The sequence below is a fragment of the Crocuta crocuta genome, unplaced genomic scaffold (assembly GCF_008692635.1).
Source record: "Crocuta crocuta isolate KB4526 unplaced genomic scaffold, BGI_CrCroc_1.0 scaffold303, whole genome shotgun sequence".
Classification (NCBI taxonomy): Eukaryota; Metazoa; Chordata; class Mammalia; order Carnivora; family Hyaenidae; genus Crocuta; species Crocuta crocuta.
The window spans coordinates 1245660-1269697 of record NW_027528276.1 but is presented as its reverse complement, the minus strand read 5'-3'; the positions used below and the strand labels follow the sequence as shown (position 1 = coordinate 1269697).

The following is a 24038-nucleotide window of genomic DNA, read 5'->3' as shown; positions in this document are numbered from 1 at the left end:
GCACACTGACCAAGACATGGTAAGAACTTGATAAATTTAAGATAGTGTACATTATTTAAGAGTAGTGTTTATTTTTTTTAACATTTTTATTTATTTTTGAGAGAGAGAGAGACAGATTGCAAATGGGGGAGGCACAGAGAGGGAGACATAGAATCTGAAGCAGGCTCCAGGCTCTGAGTGATAAGCCGCAGAGCCTGATATGGGGCTTGAACCCACAAACTGTGAGATCATGACTTGAGCTGAAGTCAGATGCTTAACCAACTGAGCCTCCTAGGCACCCAATTTTTTTTTTAAGTGCTATTTATTTATATTTGAGAGAGGGAGAGACACAGAGAGAGAGAGAGCGAGCGAGTGTGTGCATGTAAGCGAGCAGGGGAGGGGTAGAGGGAGAGGGAGACAGAGGATCCCAAGCAGGGCTCGAACTCACAAACTGTGAGACCATGACCTGAACTAAAATCAAGAGTTGGATGCTTAACCGACTGAACCGCCCAGGTACCCCATTGTACATTGTCTAATTTGATTGTGACAACATTCATAAAAAAGTGGTAGGTAAGGTATTATTCTCATTTTATAGGTCAGGCAATAGTTCCAGGGACATTAATGTCAAATGGCTAGATAAATGGTAGAGTCAGAAGTATGACCTACTCCAAAATTTCCTTCCACAATATTATGTATCTGAAACAAGGAGCAGGTAAGACTGTGTCTTCAGAAAAGATTAAAAAAATATATGAAAACAACATTTAAGAACGAATGAGGCAGGAAGCATTTCAATGTACTTTTATCTCCACTAAAAAGAAACCCCAGAAGACGATTAATTCCTTTTTAAAACAAAATTCTGCATTTAACCTAGGATAAACAAGTAATGATGTCGTGATTTAACAATCACTTTACTTGTTTTGAAAACAAATAAGATCATAAGTCAAGGATCTGAGTCATCTTTGCTCAAAAACATTCTAATTCCCTTAGAGACAAAGTTTGTAGGAATTTCCTTCTCCTTTTCCTTATTAGTGTTTAATTTGAGAAGTATGAAGTTGGGTATTTTCAGTCAGCCTCAATAAGACCCACAAGCCCAAAGATTATGAGATTTCTATCAAGCCATGAATAACAAATGTAAAGTGAAAAGAATAAGTCTAAGCTTGAAAAACAATTGGAGGTATTTTCTTTGGCCTCAAGGTCAAGATAATCATAGCATTTAGTAAACTATCCTTATGACATTTTACTTGAAAATGGGTATAAAAACTCTGGAGAAAAACGTATATTAAGTAAACCTTAAGACATACATTTAGAAATTTGGAGCTAATAAAAAGTGAACAGAATTAAATAGAAAAAATACTTTTATTTCTCATATGAAAAAAGAAAATTCTGAATTGACCTGGCTGGTAAACTTGCCTCTGTATCTTTCAAGAAATACTCATTATGAGCATACTTTATAAGATCTATTAATGGAGACTGAATTTAGACAATAATCATTTTCTTTCAAAGAAGGTGAGAAAATGGAAGCCTGGAAGGCTGGAATAAGTTATGTAAATTGAAAATCAACAATTTTTTGTTTTGTTTTCAATTTAAGCAGAAGATTACTGAGCACTTACACATGGAGGAAAAGAATTTGGGGAATAAAGGAAGAAACTGGTGGAGATGGAGGTCAAATTTTTGAAAAGTAAGGAAGTGAAAATGAAGAGTTAGATTATTCTTTCAAGGAGCTCAATTGAGAAATAAAGATCTTATTTCATCCTCATCTAAGAGATAGGTATTATCTCTAAAATGGTGAAAACTGAAGCAAAATGAAATTAAATAAATTACTCATGATAATATAGCTAAGAAGTGAAAAGGCCAGGAATTAAACATAACCTATTTGCTATCAAAAGCCAACGATGCTCTTTCCATATCACATAAGCTGGAATGTTAAGATGCCTACAAGAATGAATGAGTGACTTTACTAACAAATATAGAAATCTTTCCCAAAGTACTGAGAAGAAGTATTTTCAAAGGCTCAGTGATTACTCTGTACTGAGACAACACAGGTTAAAACATTAGCCAAAGTAGTTAAAACTGAAACACAAAAAATTCCCCAAACCAAAGTAGTGACATGTCTTACTTTAATATTTCTTCTCTGCACTGCCTCTGTGTGGCGAAACAAGCTATAGCCCACATTTTTATTTCAACTCCTGTGTGGAACTGTTTCCCTCTCATGTCCCATACTCCATGGCTTGGTGTTGCTACTGTCCGATTCTATAGAAAAAGTAAAAAGAGAAATAAGGCAAAAAAGAAGAAACTATTAACATACAGTTTATTTTAATGAGCTGTAAAGAAAAACATTTCAAACTGCTGAACTGATATATATCTGACATTCTACATGTAATAGGCTGCTCTACATCAATATTATTTATATTTTTTATCCTATAAAACTAAAACATCTAAACTCAAGCAAAGATACCTTAAAACAAAAAAGTACTGTTGGAGCAAAACAACACTTTCTAAATCTCAGACTTAGTTAGGATGCCCTTCTCTTTATTAACAGCAATTGTTTGTTTCTAATTTAAAAACCATCAACAGGTTTTACCCGTCCTCCATACTGCAGCATAGGTGCTGGGAGTACACGTCCAGTTACATGGGCCATTTCATCCCGAACTTTAAATTGAAACTCCTGAACAAATGGATCTGTTTCATAATTTGCACTTCTTACCTAACAACAGAAAAAGTTAGCAGTTATTTTCAAAAATTTTCCCAACTCCCTGCTTTATTCATTAGAACTCTGCATTTTTTTCTCTTCACTGTATCAATAATGTTTTAGATCTAGTTAATGGTGCCTTAACTATAGGACAGAGAATCTTAACCTCGAACCACATATCATGAATGGACTGTAGGAAGTCTGAACCTCCTGGTAATTTACAAAAATTTGAATGTATTAGGTAGAATAATAAGAAATTTCAACTATTTACAATCTATGAAAATGGCAATTTTATATGATTAAACTTAATACATTTTAGAGAGGGTGGTCTGGGGATTATAAGAGGAATAAACTTCTGACCTAAAAAATAAAAACTCCTAATTAGAAGATTCAGACATGTATTAAATATCTGGTGTGTTCTGCACTGCCAGCAGAGAGCCTGATACGGAGCTCGAATCCTGAGACTATGACCTGAGCTTAAGTCAGTCGCTTAACTGATTGACCACCCAGGTACCAAGAATTTAATTCAATATACACTTGGACTTCATAATATAATTCATGTTTATAGCGTGCTATAGTAACTGTGTTTTTTAAAACATATTTACTTGGTCTCAGGGGGAAGGTCAAATAAGGTTATAAAATGAAGGTGGTATTTCAAGTGGTTGGGTAACAACCCATTAAAAAAAACTATATAACCTAAATATGTAAAAAAATTTTTCCCACAATAAACAGGAAGAGTTGTTTTCTAAATTAGGCACTAATGCTTCTTCAAGCTTAAATGCCATTCATTTATGGCATTTTTCAGGGTACCTTCATAGTAAGGTTGCAAAGAATAACTACTATAAATAAAAACCTGCCATGTGATATGCTTGGTATTAAGTTTTATAATTAATTTTCACAATAAATTTATAGCTCTAAAAGTAATTCTTATATAACTTTTATAATCTTTACAGAGGACAAACCTAAAGCTTAGTACAGTTAAATGTCTGGCCTAGAACCATGTAGCTAAGCAAGTGACCTAGAATCTGAAACCATGTATGTCCTGATTCTAGAGTTTCTACTCTCAATCAGTGCACTAGTCTTCCAGATGGTATAATTATAATTTTTTAAGGTTTATTTATTTTTGAGAGAAAGAGAGAGAGAGAGCATGAGCAGGGGAGGGGCAGAGAGAGAGGGAACAGAGTTGAAAGCAGGCTCCAGGCTCTGAGCTGTCAGCACAGAGCCTGATGTGGGGCTCGAACTCATGAACTGTGAGATTATGACCTGAGCTGAAGTCGGACGCTTAACCGACTGAGCCACCCAGGCGCCCTGTAGATGGTATAATTATAATAACTACAATAATGGAAACAGTAAGTAAGCATAGAAGATAGACTTTGAACCCAGAGCTGTTAAGATTCCAAAGCTTGTACTTTTAACCATTGTATGATATTCTCTCTTTGGACAGAAAAGCTGAAATAAGTGAATTAGTAGTAGTTATTGGGATTTCACAGAGATAATGAAAGGTTCTAGCCTCTTAAAGGTTTTAAAACCTTGTTATAATAGATCAGAAAAACAATCCATGATGAAAACAAATCTGTATTTTCCTAATTATCATGTAATAACTTTTATTTGCTCTTTATAAAACTATACGGGAATTTCCCATAATTGGCTTACAAAATGAAAATGCCAGTTCTGTAACTTTTTATAACAATCTTCACTATTACCCAAAGTAATATTCCTTTTTTTTTTTTTTAATGTTTTATTTATTTCTAGGAGAGAGAGAGACAGCGTGAGCAGGGGAGGGTCGGAGAGAGAGGGAGTCACAGACTGAAACAGGCTCCAGGCTCTGAGCTGGCAGTCAGCACAGAGCCTGATGCAGGGCTTGAACCCACGAACCGCGAGATCATGACCTAAGCGAAAGTCGGACGCTTAACCGACTAAGCCACCCAGGCTCCCCTTACCCAAAGTAATATTCCTATTTCCAAACTTTTTTCTCTTCACTTATGTAATTTAAATGGTATTCAAGAAGAGAGTAAGATCCAGGTGACTTTTATTTTTCATTTTGCCTTATTCCATCAGTTTTATAAAGTGATATTGCTACTCTTCCTTCTCTTCCACTCACAACAGTGATAGAGCTTAGAGACCTTACATGGTTGGAACAGTCTTACATTTTTTTTCTTAAGCCACCCAGGCACCCCAGTCTTGTATTTCTTTATTCATCTTATACAGCTGCCAGTCTGATACTGAGGACTAAAAAATCCTACTGATGGTTAACACTCACTATAGATAGTCATAATACCTTGATTTTTCTTCCTTTTCCTTTCCTAGGTGGGAGGTAAAGTTCCTAGTAAAGTTCCAGTTCCCTAACTGAAACACTAATTGAGAGAATCTGCTCTAGATCTAAAATTAAAGAGCTTGGGGTTAAATGAGAAGGATCTAATCCTTCTCATAGAACTCATTAAGGGGTAAACCTTAAGAACCCATTAAGAACACCACTGGATGACTTCCACGGTCCCTTTTAATTCTGATAATCCATGAAATGGTAATGAGGTATGAGCTGATAAGGACATGACTCCAGTAGTAGCTCATTCTAACATGTTTTTAACCCATTTCTAGGGTCAAGTACTAACCAATCTGCTAATTTCCTCTTGTCTATCTGGCGCAGATCTTGCTGTTGCTTTGATCATAGTGGATGTCTGATTGTCCGTTAGCTTCTTGATACATCGTTGCCCTGCCACAATATTACAGACCTACAAACGGAAAAGAGTTTTGTACTAGATGCATATATCTTTTTTAACTCTTACTGGCAATTATATGTGAAATTAAAATTTTTTAAACTATTTATTATTTTTGAGAGAGAGTGAGAGAGAGAGACGGAGGATCCTAAGCTGTGCTGACAGCATAGAGCTTGATATGGGGTTCAAACTCATGAACTGTGAGGTCATGACCTGAGTCGAAATCAAGAGTCAGACACTTAACCAACTGAGCCACCCAGGCGCCCATAAACTGCTTCTTTTTAATGTGTTAAGTAAAAATGTAGTAAACAATACTGCTTTATAAGTATGATTATAACAGGGTAAAATGTACACTGGATAAAAAGGCTGAAAAGAAGTGTACCAAAATGTTAATAGTGGTTACTTTAGAGTTGCAGGATTGTGAATAAAACTTATTTCATTACTAAATTTGAAATAAAATTTAAAATAGTTCCATATCTAAAATAAAAGTTGAGAGTATGAAGTAAGTTACATGCCATAAAACTCCCAACAGAAAGATGAACAAGAGGACATTAAGAAACAGCCTAAACACATTACTTCTAGTGGCAGATAGGTATGTTTCTGTTCCTGCCCCACTTGCAGACAAGGAAGGTGTGGGTACTTCAGCTGAAGAGTATACTTTTCTCTGAAATACTGTGCTACTGTTCTCTCCACAGTTTGGCCATTTTCTAACTGTAAAGGAAAGCTGAAAGAAAAAAAAAGTACACATTAACTCTCATCTCATTATGGTGAGCAAAACTCCCAATCCACTAACTAGAGCAAGCTGCCTCAAATCATCTCTACTCTGACAAACACCAGCTTTTCTTACGTTTGATGACTGGCAGGCCTTCTTGTTACATTACAAACACGGTATTTCCGTCTCATTGTTCCACAATGAGTCACTTCAACCTTCAGACCTGTTCCCAACAAGAAAAACTGAGGTTATAGAACTGTCACACATCAAATATTTATAAAGTCTGCTCACTACCATAAAACTCATATTCTAAACAGACAGAAAATTTGTAATATAGGCAATGTGATATTAACAAAGAATTTAATAAATAACATTGCTAGTGATGATTATAATCAGGATAGATCTCCAAATATTTTCCTTATCCTATCAAGATCTACATATCAAAAAACAATCATAAAATTTGCAAAGCCTATAGAGCAAGGGACAAAGTTCTCTATTAATTAAAAACAAAACAAATGTTTATAATAAATTTAGGTATTTATCCTGGGAAAGGGAATGAGGAATGAAAGAAGAGTTATAACAATTCTTATACTCCACAATTTTTAAAGTATGTGATATGTGAATAGTCCAGTCATCACACAGTGGCTGATGTTTAGAATTTAATAAATCTCAGAAGTAAGTCCTTTAAAGATTTTTAAAGTAGGAAGCAGAAAATTCCAGGCCCTTTTAACAGAGGCAGAGTGACAATTTAGTTGAAGTATAATATAGTGATACAACTCTTACTATTATTAGAAATTAAATGCAACCTAAATAATTCTTGGAGTAGGTGATCCTGCCTTCTTAAGGAATCACTGACCCATTTGAGAATCTGATGAAAGCAGTAAACTCTCAAAACTGCATATACACATAGATGTTCCTGGATCCTTGCAATCCCTTTACGGACCATAGGAGTTTGAAGATCCCAGGCCTGCTTTAGAAAGTGAAGCAACTGCAGGGTGCCTGGGTGGCTCGGTTGGCTAAGTGTCCGACTTCTGCTCAGGTCATGATCTCACTGTTCCCAAGTTCAAGCCCTGCGTCAGGCTCTGTGCTGAAGCTCAGAGCTTGGAGCCTGTTTGGATTCTTTGTCTCCCTCTCTCTCTGCCCCTCCCCCGCTTGTGTTCTGTCTCTAGAAAATGAATAAACATTAAAAAAGAAAAAAAGTAAAGCAATGTCTTTTAAACCACTGGTGAAATCTTTGGGATTAATTTTCTTAAGCAGTGCTGTCCAATAGAACTTTCTGAAATGACAGAATGTTCTACATTTGTGCTAATATGTAATCACTAGCAATATGTGTTATGGAGTACATGAAATATGGCTAGTGTGACTAAGAAAGTGAAAATTTAATTTCATTAATTTAATGCAATCTTGGAGCTACCTAGATAGAGAAGAGTTAACAAACTGATACAGTTGCTACTTGCTTATAGATAAGCAACTCCATTACTATGACCTAGACTCCAAAGGCAAAAAATCTAAAAAGGGGTAGATGAAGGACAACTTTTAGTTTTGATAGTATTTATGGCTGTTACTTTTACATTGTTCCCCTATTATATTTGTGATTCCTATTGTGCAGTGGTTCTCAACCATAGGCAATTTTGCCCTCCAAAGAACATTTGGTAATATCTGGAGACATTTTTAATTGTCATGATGGGGGGGGGAGCGGTGTTTGCTATGGGCATTTACTACGTGCTAGATTTAGGGACTCCTGGATCCAAGGAGGATGCTAAATATCCTACAATGCACGGGACAGCACTACCTCCCACCCCAGACCACAACAAAGAATTATCCAGCCCAAAATATCGATAGTGGCAAGGTTGAGAAACCCTGCAACAGTGTAATTTATTTTCCTATATAATTACTAACTACAGTACCAAATACAAAGTTCATTCATAGTAATATTTTCTTCTGATATATCAGCACAAATTAAGATGTAAAATGCACATAGTGTCACTGTACCAGATTGGTATGGATTTTTCTTGAGAAGTTCTAACTGAATCAGTGACATAGTTCTTTTTGGTAATTACTATTGTAAAACTAAAATTTCAGATCAACTGGAGTATAAACTATGCTTCTATATTATAAAGGAAACTAGAAAATAAAATACTACCATGAGAAGGCCTCAGAAGAAGGAAATCTGAAGTAAGCGATATGAAGTAATATGAAGTAAGCAGGATGTAAAAATATTGTTTAGGGAGGGAACACAATAGAAAAATTATAAATTTTTTTCTGTTATCTATACCACCTAGCCATTTGTTTTCAAGTCTTCCCCCTGAATTAAAGAAGTTATTAGTAATATTCTAATAGCCTACTAAATAAGTTTTTGCCAAAAATAAATTGGTTTTTTAATAAATATATAGTACTTTTACTATATACACTTCCTCTAATACTTCTGTTTAACCATTATGAGAAATTATACAAAGGAATAACCTGAAAGTTACTACTGAATATTTAGGAAAAAGCTCAACTGGACCTAAATTAATATACTAGGTAAATCTATTTGTTACAGTACACTTTGTATCACTACTTAATAGTTACCATCAAATTCCTTAATGCTGGCTAAAAAATTAAGCCCAAATATATAGCACAGAACATATAACCTTGATTCTCCTGAGTTTCCATGGTAGGATTACATGATGTATGTTAAAGAGCCTTTTTTAAAAAAAAAAAAAAAAAAAAAAGAAAGAAAAGCCTTTTTGAATTTGAATGGAGGAAAAAAATCATCAGTTGGTCAATTAGATCCAACTGAGATTTTTCTGCCCCAAATCTAGGGTCAAAGGTGCCTAAGAATTAGACTCAACCTAGGACTCAGCAAAAAGTTGAAATTAAAAAAAAAATGAACTAGATAATTCTCTGCCCAGGTCCCTCCCAAAACCCTCCATCCAACCAAAAAAAGTTTTTGGCTTTAATAAATCAAATATTTAACCTATAAACTTGGCTTTACCTTCACTCTAACATCAACTTTATAATGCTTTCTAGTCATTTTTTCAGTCATTTCTTTGGGCCCCTGAGCAGTTGAAGTTAAGATCGAGTCCATGCTCTTCGGGCAGCAGTTGAATCCTTGTTCTGTACATCTTGTATTTTCTGTGATAGAGTGGTGATATGAGTTGATTGCATAGTTACCGCAAAATAATGTAAGTGACTTCATGATATCAGAGGTGGTAACTAAGCAGCAACTCCACTGGAAACCATGGATTTTGATGATCACACATTAATGGTGGGTAATGCACTAATCTCTCAACAATGCTAGCTGTGCAGTTAATACAGATTATGAAAGGACAACGATATGGTTGCAATACACCAAAATATAACATTTTGTTATTTTGGCATTTAAATAAATTGAGACAAATGGATGCTCATTTTCAAAACAGGAAGGACTTTTTTTTTTTAAATGTTTTATTACATTGACTCTCTTTCTCTCCTCTGGGTATTGAATGGCAAAGAATGAATGATTATTGGAGCAAGCAGAATGCACTGAGCTATTCTAACTTATTCAGGGAACTGAAAGATGTTCAGTGAACAAAATTCAATGTTTCACTCAAACCAGAAGCTGCAAATTATCTGCAACAGTCAAAATCTTAATATTAAAAAAAAAACATTTTTGACAATTTAAGATTTAACACAATATAAATAGAATTTATACTACTCATTCTAATTAGAGAACATCTAATTTTTCTTCTTAATATAAATAGAATTTGTACTACTCATTCTAATTAGAGGATATCTAATTTTTCTTCTTGCCTAAATAATAAAAACTAAATACAGTGGAGTCACATCTTTTTAGATTTTTAAAAATATTTTAAGTAATCTCTACACCCAACATGGGACTCAAACTCACAACCTCAAGATCAAGAGTTGCAAGTTCAACTAAGCCAGCTGGGTGCCCCCAGTGGAGTCACATGTTACATGAGGATTAAGTTCTAAGTTATGAACAAGGCAAGAATTTTACACAAAATTACTCTTGAAAAATCCCTTCAATTACTAATAAAGTACAGTGTCAATAGGTTTGCATATAAAACTATAAATGTATATTTAAGTGTACATAGAGATGTACATTTAGATAAAAATGAATTATATACAATACAAAGTTTAGAACACTATTAAAATTTTTTCTTTTTCTCTCTAGAAGACCTTACAGAGATGAATTTATATGAGTAAAATACATAGGATGCAACACCACTGTACAGATTTTAGCTCTAAATAAAATAGGCAAGATCAATGATCAACTGTAGAATGTATATGAAATAATGAAATTCCAATTCTAAAATAACACATGAAACAGGCTAGCGAGTCCCATATCTATAAAATTTCAAAGGAATAAAATATTCTATCATTTTAGAAAAATAAGGATGTCATTATATTAGAATATATAAAAATAATGACTCCAGTTCTGACCTAATGATGTGTTTGGAATAAGTTTCCTACTTTTAACAATATTATAGAAGCATTTTCCCATGAGATACTCTTATTCTTTTAGTTAGTGATGCAAAGTATTAATAAAATATTAGCTGGTATCAATATTAATTTCATTATTTGGCATTTCTTTCAAACAGTTATCTAAGATGTAATGGTAATGAATTTAATGTAACATTTTATAACTGATCTTTTTTTACAGATGATGTTACATAAAGACACTTTAAACATTTTTTCAATAAAAGTTTGTTATATTCATGCATTTTATAGTTAAGTTGTTCCAAATGCTAATTAATTCACCTTTTATCTCTTTGGTGAATTTTACCCGATGAGAATCAGTCAGTGGTCTTGGTTGCTCATCAATATTATGAATGTCAAGAACTTCACACATGAATTGAATTACAGGTTGTGCTTTGTAGAAGGCAGTGGCAGAAACTAAGAAGAAAAACACAAATAGTACAAATTAATGTTTCTGTAAAAAAAATTTAGAAACTTGTTCTGTTTCCATGATAATTAATTATAAAGTTATAATTATCCTTTATGTAAACTTATGTATATAAAAAACCATTTCTGAATGAAGCAGTTTCAATTTGATGGCTGTCTGACTAGAAGACAGGCATAAGAACAGAAAAGCCAAATCCTACAGTTTATATTATCTATCTTTTCTTCATGGGTAACTGAATAAAACCTTTCTCTGCTACATGTACAGAAGTATTCTGGGTATGAGACAAGGCCTATAAAGGGGACAAATGCCAGAGCCCCTTAGCAGATGAAAAGGTTAGGTATTCTTTCTTTCTTTTAAACTTTTATCAGGTTATTTTTTTTTTTTTTAATGTTTATTTTTGAGAGAGATAGAGCATGGGGGGGCGGGTAGAGAGTGGGAGACGTAGAATCTGAAGCAGGCTCTAGGCTCTGAGCTGTTACCACAGAGCCTGATGTGGGACTTGGACCCACAAAACATGAGATTATGACTTGAGCTCAAGTTGGGATGTTTAACTGACTGAGCCACACAGGTGCCCCTTAAACAAAGCTTTCTGTGCTACCCTGGACTGTTTATCCTAGTGAAAGCTTTCCCTGCCTTGCACAGATTTGAGAAGACAGTGTTATTAAATGATACTGGTGCTAATCCAAACTACAGGAAGTAATAAGTAATGAGTATCTGCCCAATGTGATCTAATTATAGTTGGTAGTTTTCTAATAGTCAACCAGCCTGACTTCTTAATCTTGGGCTTCAGAACTGGAAGAGCTTCACCAATGGTTAGTAGGTCACCATCACTCATTTCTTTTTATAAAAACTTTTTAATGTTTTGTTTATTTTTTGAGAGACAGACAGAGTGCAAGTTGGAGAGAGGCAGAGAGAATGGGAGACACAGAATCTGAAGCAAGCTCCAGGCTCTGAGCTGTCAGCACAGAGCCCAATATGGGCCTTGAATTCATGAACCATGAGATCATGACTTGAGCTGAAGTCAGACACTTAACCGACTGAGTCACCCAGGCACCCCAACCATCACTCATTTCTTAAACACATATTTACTAAGAACTATTACGTGCTATAAAGGCACTGAGGATACAATGAAAAGTAAAACCAAAACAGACAACAAGCTACATGCTATCATGTTATTTTTCTACTTAAAAAACATAGCTATTGTCTGCTGAGCTAAGTGTAAATATTTTAAGTGGTGCTCTTTCTCTCCTTCTTCTTGGCTTAAAGATTAAATGTCTTCCACAAAATGTCCCTCACCTCTGGAAAGATGTTTATCAAGCCTTTAACAGTAGTTATCTCAGGGTATGTGTGGGTATTTAGGCTACTGTGGATATTTTTTATATTTTTTATTTTAATTTTATCTTTAAGTCTTCATTTACTATAGTGAGCACATTTTACTTTTTTCCTTTATTATAGAACACATGAATGATGTCTCATAAAAAATTCAAATATAGATCTATAGAATAAAGACTTCCTCCCAACTCAACTTCCCCCCCTTCAAGTATTTTTTAGAAATAACCATTATTAGGGGCACCTGGGTGGCTTAGTTGTTAAGTCTCTGACTTCAGCTCAGGTCATGATCTCACAGTTTGTGAGTTCAAGGCCTACATCTGGCTCTGTGCTGACAGCTTGAGCTTGGAGTCCCCTTCAGATTCTATGTCTCTCTCTCTCTCTGCCCCTCCTCTGCTCACACTCTGTCTCTCTTTCTCTCTCTCTCAAAAATAAACATTATGGTTTATCTATACCATGGAATACTACATGGCAATGAGAAACAATGAAATCTGGCCATGTGTAGCAACATGGATGGACCTTGAGGGTGTTATGCTGAGCGAAATAAGTCAGGCAGAGAAGGACAAATACCATATGTTTGCACGTATAGGAGGATTAGGAGGAACTTGACGGAGGAACAAGGGGAGGAAGAAGGGCGGAAATGGTGGGGGAAAGGGAGAGAGGCAAACCATGAGAGACTCTTGAATGCTGACAAAAACTGAGGACTGATGGATGTGGGGGGGAGGGGGGATGGGCATGGAGGAGGGCACTTGTGGGGATGAGCACTGAGTGTTATGTGGAAACTAATTTGACAATAAACTATTTGTAAAAAATAAAAATAAAAAAATAAACATTAAACCCATTATTAGTAATTAGGTATGTATATATCCTGATCTTTTGATATGCACTTTTTTTTTAAATTTTTTAATGTTTTATTTATTTCTAGGAGAGAGAGAGAGAGACAGCGTGAGCAGGGGAGGGTCAGAGAGAGAGGGAGTCACAGACTGAAACAGGCTCCAGGCTCTGAGCTGGCAGTCAGCACAGAGCCCGACGCGGGGCTCAAACCCACGAACCGCGAGATCATGACCTAAGCGAAAGTCGGATGCTTAACCGACTAAGCCACCCAGGCGCCCCATGATATGCACTTTCAAAGATGAAAATGCATATGTAACTTTTTTTAAATTAAGTAAAATCTACACCCAATGTGGGGCTTGATCTCATTGCATGGTCTACTGACTAAACAAACCAGCCAAGTGCCCCCATGCAACTTTGTTTTTATGTGAGATCAGATAATACATGTTCCATGACTTATTTTATTACTTATTAAAATTTTTTTAAGTTTATTTATTTCTTTTGGGAGAGAGTGAGAGAGAACAAGCAGTGGAGGGGCAAGGAGAGAGGGGGAGAGAGAATCCCAATCAGGCTCTGGCCCTACCAGCAAGGAGCCCAATGTAGGCCTGAACTCACAAACCTCAAGATCATGACCTGAGCCGAGACCAAGAGTCAGATGCTTAAGTGACTGAGCCACCCAGGTGTCCCAGTTTTATTATTTTTTAAATTAACAGTATGTCTTAGGGAATCCTTCTATGTTACTACATTCCTTTTAGGGGCTTCTTATTATTCCACAGTATGGGTGTATGATAATTATGTGTGTGCGCGTGCACACACACTCACACTTCCTTTCCCTCTTAATAAAAAAGAGCACAAATGGTAAAACATTAGAAACATTCTGGGCTTTGATCTTTTTTCTCATTATGTATCTTAGATAGATCTATATATACTAATATGGAACTATATCATTCTTTTTCACAGCTGCAGGATATCTCATTTACAAGGCTGGACTTCATGTCCCTAGTGATGGATCGTTAAACTGGTTTTTCATACTACAAATTTTCCGGTGAATGCCCTTTTATATATTTTATTTGCCTGTGTGTGTCTGCATGTGAGCACATCCATGAGTACTTCTGTAGGGAAGATTTAAGAGAAAACAGTACTCACTGCTAAACTTTCATCCAAATAAACTTTAGAATCACCTCTGCAATTTTTAACTAAAAAAAGAGAGACTGATGAGATTGTATTAGCATTCTAGATCTTTTATCCAAATCCATAGTAGTTTCAAAATGTCTACATTATATTATTCTATTAAAAATGTGAGAATACTTTTTTGTATTAAAAAAGGTTGACAGGATACATTTCAAATAAGCACATATTGCTTCTGGGTTAATGTTTTAAAAGTAAATAGATAAAGGAAAATAAATATATGGTAAGTAACATGCTTATTTGCCTTTCGTTTAATCCTATAGGTAAATTTTCTTCACTAGATTACTATAATACTAGCACTCATAACTAACGTGTCTTATATCATTGAATTGCACCTACTAAATAAACATTATTTATCCTTTTAAACATTCTTCAATTGTTTTTCCCTACTATTTGTATCACTATGTTTCTAATGATTTTACTGTTTATCATCTTCTCTAGGAATGTGGGCATTTGAGATGAAAGTTAAAGTTGTTAAAAAAAAAACACAAAAAACCTCTAACTAAAGATGGGTTGAAATCAGTGAATACAGGGGCACCTGGGTGGCTTAGTCGGTTGAGCGTTCGACTTTCACTTAGGTCATGATCTCACGGTTCGTGGGTTCGAGCCCCGCGTCGGGCTCTGTGCTGGCTGCCAGCTCAGAACCTGGAGCCTGTTTCAGTCTGTGACTCCCTCTCTCTCTGACCCTCCTCTGCTCACGCTGTCTCTCTCTCTCTCTCCTAAAAATAAATAAAACATTAAAAAAAAAAAAGAAATCAGTGAATACAGCTGAATTAGGAGTGGATTTCAGTAAGCAAAGAACTGCTACTCTCAGATGAATTTTATAAACCTACATATACATGCATTTTATTCTTCCCCTTTAAAAAATAAGCTAATTTTGAGGTGCCTGGGTGGCTCAGTCGGTTAGGCATCCAACTTCGGCTCAGGTCATGATCTCACAGTTCGTGAGCTGACAGCTCAGAGCCTGGAGCCTGCTTCAGATTCTGTGTCTTCCCTCTCTCTCTACCCCTCCCCCACTTAAATGCTCTGTCTCTCAAAAATAAATAAATGTAAAAAATTAAAAAGAAAAGAAAAATAACCTAATTTTAATTGAAAAGAAATGTTTATGTTTAACATTTAAAAAATCTAGTAACAAAAGATACATTAATGTATTAAAGGAAATAAGCACACAATCATTTCAATCGATGATGGTGCCCCAAAGAAGCATTAGATAAAATTCAGCACCATAGGTAATACTCATACTGTACCAGGACTGGAAAAGAATTTCCTTAATTTGATAAAACTTATCTACCAAAAATCTATGGTAAATTCAGGGGCACTTGGGTGGCTCAGTCAGTTAAGTATCAGATTCTTTGATTTTGGCTCAGGTCATGATCCCAGGGTCCTGGGACTGAGCCCTATGTCAGGCTCCTCACTGAACATGGAGCCTGCTCAGGATTCATTCTCTCTCTCTCTCTCTCTCAACCTCCCCCCCTCGCCCCTACTGTGTTCCCCTGCTCATGCTCTCTCTCTCTAAAATAAAAAAATAAAAATTAAAAAATTCATATTAAAAAAATCTATGGTAAATTCAACTTTATTTATTAGGAAGTTCTAGCTAGCACAGTAATGCAAATTAGAGAAATAAAAGGTAAAAACACTAGAAAGGGAAAATTATTATTCTTCACAATATGACTATCTATCCAAAAACACCAATAAGATCTACAGATAAATTATGGAATTAATGAAAGTTCAGCAAGGTTGCTAGACTTAAGATCAACATATGAAAATAAATTACAGGGGCGCCTGGGTGGCTTAGTCGGTTAAGCGTCCGACTTCAGCTCAGGTCACAATCTCATGGTTCGTGAGTTCGAGCCCCTGCTTTGGGCTCTGTGCTGACAGCTAGCTCAGAGCCTGGAACCTGCTTCGGATTCTGTGTCTCCCTCTTTCTCTGACCCTCCCCTGCTCACGCGGACTGACTGTCTCTCTCTCTCAGAAATTAAAAAAAAAATAAAAAAAAAAAGAATAGCCAAAAAAATATTTTTTTTAAGAGAGAGAGTATGCAAGCAGGGGCGAGGGGCAGAGGGAGAGAGAATCTAAAGCAGCCTCTACACTCAGTGCAGAGACCAACGAGGGACTCAATCCCACCACCTGGGATCATTACCTGAGCTGAAATCAAGAGTCAGATGCTTAACAGACTGAGTCACCCAGGTGCCCCTAGCCAATTTTTAAGTCTAAGGTCTGCCCTATCATTTATCAAGATTTCTTATAATCCTATTCAAGTCAGGAGACTATGGGGATAGAAACACAGACCAGCAGAACAGACTTGGAAGCCTACGTCACACAATATACAAAAACAAATTCCTATTCAGAGAACTAAAATATGAAAAATAAATAAACATTTAGAAGAAAATACAGAGTATCTTTTTTTTTAAAAAATGTCTTATTTTGGGGGCAGGGGGATGACAGAGAAAGAGGGAGAGAAAGAATCCCAAATAGGCTCTGTGCTGTCAGTGTGGAGCCCAACAAGGAGCTTGATCTCATAAACCCTAACATCATGACCTGAGCTGAAATCCAGAGTCAGATGCTTTATCGAGTGAGCCCCCCAGGCACCCCTAGAATATCTCTATGATCTTGGCAGTACAGAAGAATTTCTTAACGAGATACAAAAAATACAAACTATTGAAATTATAAGAATTTATTTTTTCTTTTTAGAGCGAGAGAGTGCAAGCAGGGCAGAGTGGCAGAGGGAGAGAGAATCTTAAGCACACTCCATGCTCTGTGTGGAGTCCGACATGGGGCTCAATCCCATGACCCTGGCATCATGACCTGAGCTGAAATCAAGAGTCAGATGCTCAACCAACACACCCCTAAGAATTTCTTAAAATCAATAAACTATAAACCGTTAAAACTATAAGGAAAAAAAACTATGGAAGAAAACTGTAAGAAAATCACCCATGTACAAAGCCAAAAAACAAAAAACCCAAAACAACAGCAAAATGAGGCTATAGATTGGTAAAGCCATGTGTAACACCTATAACAAATAATTAGAGAATATGTAATGAGTTCCTACTAATCAAGATAAAACAATAAAAGTGGCAAATGACACAAGTCAGCATTTCATAAAAGAGAAATCTAAATGTCAAAACTCATAAATTTTCATGACTTATTTTATGTGTAATTAAGGAAATACATATAACAATATTGAGCTATCATTTTATACCAATCAAGATGGGCAAAGAATTTCAAGACCTGTAACATAAACTGACAATAAAACCAATGGAAGAATGAATGCTCTTGTACAGGCTGGAGGAATACAAACTGATACAATTAGGAGAGCAAATAGTAATATATAGTAAATTTGAAGATATGCTTACTTTCCCATTCAGCAGTTCTACTATGTTGAAATACATACTCTAGAGAATTCCCTATCTGCCAAAGAATGCTTATTGTATTATTTTTAATAAAAAAAGAATGGAAACAACCAATATACCCGTCAACAGAATGAATAAATCTAGAGTGTATGCATTCAATTAAAATGGACTAGGCAGGTGTTAGAATTCAGATAAATAAAATTAGAAACAGTGGGACCTGGATGGCTCAGTCAGTTAAGCTTCCAACTTCGGCTCAGGTCATGATCTCAAGGCTCATGAGTTTGAGCTCTACATCAGGCTCTGTGCTAACAGATCAGAGCCTAGAGCTTGGAGTCGGCTTCGGATTCTGTGTCTCCCTCTCTCTCTGCCCTTCCCCTGCTCATGCTCTGTCTCTCTCTCTCAAAAATAAATAAACATTTAAAAAATAAAGTAAGAAACAAAGTACAGATATTATTGAGAGGACTTTGGTGGAAAATGAGATATTATCTACTACTTAGGCTGCCAGTTACCTAGATATATACAATCTACAACTAGGGAAAAAAATTACCAAAAGAGACTATGTCTAGAATACCAGTAGAAAAGTCTTTCGATTCATCAACATTAATCTCTGAATTTATTAAGGTCATTTAAATTTCATTAAGGTTTTGTAATACACTCTACAACTCTCATGTGTCTTTATATAGATTAATAAATGATAATTTTTTTTTTTTGCTGTTGGAAATAATGTCCTTTAATTCCTGTCATTTATTGTTTGTTGCACATTGATTTTTTTCAGCTATGTTTATTTTCTCCTTTTCATGCATAGCAGTGTCTGAATAATAATAAAAGGGCATGCTTTAAAATAATAGACATAGATTTTAATCCTAGGTCCAACATTTACTGATTATGATTTCTCTGAATTTCTATTTGTTTGTCTGTAAAACAGAAGAATACCTACTGCTCAGCATTAGTGTAGAGATTCAATGTGAAGTACATACTTGTACCCAGAACATAACAGGACCTCAACAGAGCTCCTTTTTTATTTCTTTTTTAAAATTTTTAAATGTTTATTCATTTTTAGAGACAGAGAGAGAGAGAATGCATGGGGGAGGGGCAGAGAGAAAGGAAGACACAAAATCCAAAGCAGGCTCCAGGCTCCAGGCTGTTAGCACAGAGCCCAATGCGGGGCTCAAACCCACAAACCACGAGGATATCAAGACCTGAGCCAAAGTCCATCTCTCAACCGACTGAGCCACCCAGGCGCCCCTCTTTTTTCATTTCTGAAGAACTGTCTACTCATGTCATTTGTTCACTGATCTAACTGAGGTCTTAATTCTAAGCAAAATCACTAAAACTAACTCCTTAAAGAAGTTTTCTGAGAAAATGTTCCATGAAAAAGGGATTAAAAAATAATTTTTTTGAGAGAGAGAGACAGAGACAGAGACAGAGACAGAGCAGGGAAGGGGCAGAGAGATAGACAAAGAGGTGAAGCCGGCTCCAGGCTCTGAGCTGTTAGCAGAGAGCCCCATGTGGCGCTCGGACTCACCAACTAGGAGATCATGACCTGAGCCGAAGCTGGGTGCTTAACCAACTGAGCCACCCAGGTGCCCCTAGAATTTTTTTTTTTTTTTTTTGAGAGAGAGGAAAGGAGGGAGGAGAGAGAGAGACTGCACACATGAGCAAAAAGGGGAGGGGCAGAGAGACGCAGGGAGGCAGAAGACTCAAAGTGGGCTCTGTACTGTCAGTAGAAAGCCCCACGCAGGGCTCGGACTCAGGAACTGCATGATCATGACCTGAGCCAAAGTTAGACCCTTAATGCACTAAGCCACTCAGGTGCCCCAAGAAGGGGTTAGAATTCTTTTTTTTTTTTTAATGTTTTATTTATTTCTAGGAGAGAGAGAGAGACAGCGTGAGTAGGGGAGGGTCAGAGAGAGAAGGAGTCACAGACTGAAACAGGCTCTAGGCTCTGAGCTGGCAGTCAGCACAGAGCTCGACGCGGGGCTTGAACCCACGAACCGCGAGATCAGACCTAAGCGAAAAGTCGGATGCTTAACCAACTAAGCCACCCAGGCGCCCCTAGGGTTAGAATTCTTAAGTTTGCTTTTCACTATGTCAAAAGACATAGTAGAAAATAAGAGATATGAAGAAAGAAAATAATAAATATTTGCCATACTTAAAAATAACTACAAACTACAAAATGAATCAAAGTCCAAATGAATAGCATAAAATAGAGCAGTAAAGAAAATAACATTGGAGCCTGGTAAAAACATAAGCACAATTATACTTTAACGTACACATACTACCTCCTGAGAGGTTACATGGTATGGATGTTGTCTGCTTCAATTTTAAAGGCTTACTCCCATGGTTCTGAAAATATGAGAACATAGATTAAGACTACTTATTACACAAGAAATATCTTTTTATGGTTATAATTAGTGAGCACTTTAGAGGCTATGTTAAATATCCTTGTATTTCCTATTATCACCTGGCAAGATATTATTAACACAGCACTCAGGAGATATTGACAGATTAAAGAATTGTTTTATTTTTCTATTTTCAATATAAAATATCACATATTTAGAAAAGTATATAAAACATGAATATATCACTGAAAGTATTATACAGTAAATATATACAGAATCAGCACTGGATCAACAACTAAATATTGCCAGTATTTTAGAAACCTCTTCCTTAGCCCCTTCCCAATCCTAACTTCCTCTCTCTCCTTCAAAGGTAACCAAAGTGCTGGCTTTCATGGTAATCACTTCCTTTTCTTTAAATATACAGCATAAGTACAGATACCAAAATAGTCTAGTTTTCCTGGTTCTTGAACTTTATGTAACTAGAAACCTAAAGCATGTAATCCTTTTGAGACTGTTGATAAGGACTGTCTCTAGCTCATCTATATTAAATGTAAATGGTTTCTTCATCTTTACCGCGTTAACTCTGGGGTAAAGAAATATAGTTATATACTTTAATGTTGGACATTTGTGTTGGTATTTTCCTTTGTTTGCTATGAGGAAATTCCTACAGCTGGTCTTTTTTTTTTTTAATATTTTTATTTATTTCTAGGAGAGAGAGAGAGACAGCGTGAGCAGGGGAGGGTCAGAGAGAGAGAGAGACATAGACTCTGAAATAGGCTCCAGGCTCTGAGCTGGCAGTCAGCACAGAGCCCGACGCGGGGCTCGAATCCACAAACCGCGAGATCATGACCTAAGCTAAAGTCGGATGCTTAACCGACTAAGCCACCCAGGCGCCCCAACAGCTGGTCTTTCTGATACACATACACATAACTTTCTTTGGTAGAAAAGGCTCTATCTAAAAGTAGCATTGTTGAGAAATGAAGGATATGTATCTCTAATTTTCCTAAATAATACTAACCTCTTCTAAAATGGTTTTAACAAATGACCTTCTCATAAGCAATGTAAGAGTTATTTTTGTACCAATTTCTTACTGTTAGTACTGTCACACTTGAATTTTCGCCTTTCTGGTAGGTTATATAGGGATACGTGATTCCTTGCTTTTAGAAAAGGGTTTTCAGCCTTACATATAACAAAATACATTTTAAGTGTAAAGTTCAATAATTTCGACAAAATTTATATATTTGTTACTACAATCCTAATTAAGAAAAGAACATTTCATTACCCCAGAAACTAATTTCCTGCCTCTATGTAATCAGTTTCTCCCCTATCTGCCCCCAGGCAAACACTTACAGTATTCTTTCATAATAGATCAACTGGTTCCAAAATTTCATATAAATGTAATTATGCTGTGTATACCATTTTGAGTTTGTTTTCTTTTGCACATTTTAATTGATATTCATTCATACTGTTGTATAAATTAACAGTTAGATCTTTTTAATTGCCAGGTAGTATTTCCTTGTATGAGTAGATCACAACTTGTTTCTCCATTCACCTGTTCTTGGATATTTGAGTTATTTCCTATTTCTAGTTATTATGAATAAGCAAACATACATGCATAAATCTTTGTATGACCCCTTTTTCATTTATCTTGGGGAGAGGCCTAGGAATAAAATTGGTGGGTCATAAAGCCAGAGAATGTTTAACTTTAAAAGAATAATCCAAAATCTTTTTCAAAGTGTTTGTACAATTTATACCATTTCCAGTTGCTTCACATCCTTTCTAATGTTAGTATTGCCAGTCTTTTTTTTTTTTTAATGGTGGAATTTTAAAATTTTTAGTTATTTTGAGAGAGAGAGAAGCAAAGAGAGAACCCCCAACAGGCTCTGTGCTATCAGAGCCTGATGCAGGGCTAAAACTCACAAACCATGAGATCATGACCTTAGCCGAAATCAAGAGTTGGATGCTTAATCGACTGAGTTACCCAGGTGCCTCAGTATTGCCATTTTAATTTAGCCCATGTAGTGGGTGTGAAGTGATTACCTCATTGTGGTTATTTGCCTTTCTCAGATGAGCAATGATGTTTAGCATCTTTTCAAGTGTTTACTTGTCATTCACATACATCTTTTGTGAAGCATCTGCTTTTGACATTTTTAAAATTGTCTGGTACGAGTTTTTAATATTCTGGACACAAGTCTTTTGTTTAGATAGATATTTTGCAAAAACTTTCTCCCAGCAGTAGCCTGCTTTTTCATCTTAAGTGTTTTGAAAAGAGGGTTTTTATTTAGATGAGGTTTCCAGTGTATTAAGAAATGGTGCTCGCTTTGGCAGCACATATACCAGTATATTAAGAAAAGTTTTGGGGCACCTGGGTGGCTCAGTCAGTTAAGTGTCCAATTCTTGATTTCAGCTCAGGTCATGCTCTCACGGTTCGTGGGATGGAGCCCCACATCAGGCTATATGCTGACAACATGGAGCCTGCCTTGGAATTCTCTCTCTTCCTTTCTCTGCCCCTCCCCTGCTCACAATCTCTCTCTCAAAATAAATAAACTGAAAAAATAGATCTTTCACTCCAAGGACATGAAAATTTCTCCTGTTTTCTTAGCAATTTCCCAGTTTTAGCTTGTGATATATATATATATATATACACACACATACATATACACACACTTAGGATTAATTTTTGAGTATGTTGTGAAATAGGGATTGTTTTTTTCTTGCACATACACAGTTGTTCTGGCATCACTCATTAAGACTATCCTTTTGGGGTGCCTGGGTGGCTCAGTTGAGCAACCAACTCTTGATTTTGGCTCAGGTCATGATTCCAGGGTTGTGGGATCAAGCCCCACGTCTAGTTCTGTGCTGAGCATGGAGCCTGCTTAAGATTTTCTCTTCCTGCCTCATGCTCACTTTCTCTCTAAAATAAAATAAAATAAAATATTTTAAAAAAAGATTATCATTTCCTCACTGAATTATATTGGCTCCTCTGTCAGATATCAGTCAACCCCATGAGTAGGTCTCTCTGCAGCTATTCTAACTGCTTTTTCATTCTGTGATTAAGATCAAGTATCTTAAGAAAAAAAATAAAGATCAAGTATTGTAGTATCTCTAGCTTTTCTGTAACTTGATTTACAGGTCTACCTTTACCCCAGTATCACATTGTATAGATTACTGTAGCTTTGTAGCCTATCTTTAAAAACAGGTAGTATATGGGTACCTGGGTGGCTCAGTTGGTTAAGCGTCTGACTCTTGATTTTGGCTCAGGTCATGATCTCATTTCGTGAGATTGAGCCCCTAGTTGGACTCTTGGTGGCAGTTGTGGAGCCTACTTGGAATTCTCTCTTTCTCTGCCTCTCTCCTGCTTGAGCACTCTTTCTCTCAAAATACATAAAATTTAAAAATATAAAAACTAAAAAAAAATTTAAAGCCCTAAAGCTAGGTAGTATAAATCTTCCCATTTTGTTTTTCTTTGAAATGTTTTTGGCTATTCTAGGTTCTTTGTATTCCCATATAAATCTTAAGACAGCTTGTCAACTTATATTTTTAAAAGTCCTGATGAGATTTTCATTGGGATTGTGTTGAGTCTATAGAACAATTTGGGGAGAATGGATAGCTTAACAATTTGAATGTTCTGGTCCAAGAACACAGTATCTTTATCTATTTATATCTTCCTTACTTTTTCTCAGGAAGTCTCTGTAGCTTTCATTATAGAGGTCTTGTACATCTCTCTTTAAATTCATTTTTTTTTATTATTAATGGTATTTGAATTTTTTAAATTGTCCAATGCTAGCATTATTTGTTATACTGCTTGTACTGATTTTTATATATGCTACTAGTATCCTGTATCCTTGCTAAATTCATCTATTAATTCTAGTGGATTTGTGTGGGTTTTTTGGGTAGATTCTTTAGGATTTTTTATGTAGAGAATTATGTCTTCTGCAAACAGAAGGGTTTTATTTCTTCCTTTACAACATTACGTCTTTATTTTTCTTGTCTCAGTGCACTGATTTGCATTG

The 24038-nt window shown here is 35.9% G+C and overlaps 1 protein-coding gene across 3 annotated transcripts in view; it reads right to left on the bottom strand.

The window, feature by feature from the left end:
• Positions 1–24038, bottom strand: part of LOC144222592 (protein argonaute-3) — a 122401-nt gene that overhangs the window by 34137 nt on the left and 64226 nt on the right. For all 3 annotated transcript variants that reach the window (XM_077753110.1, XM_077753109.1, XM_077753111.1), the window contains 6 exons: positions 10841–10975; positions 6230–6317; positions 5959–6106; positions 5278–5397; positions 2561–2683; positions 2096–2229 (listed from right to left, as the gene is read on the bottom strand). In XM_077753110.1, the coding sequence (XP_077609236.1) occupies positions 2096–2229; positions 2561–2683; positions 5278–5397; positions 5959–6106; positions 6230–6317; positions 10841–10975 (748 nt within the window). The remainder of the gene's footprint in view (positions 1–2095; positions 2230–2560; positions 2684–5277; positions 5398–5958; positions 6107–6229; positions 6318–10840; positions 10976–24038) is intronic.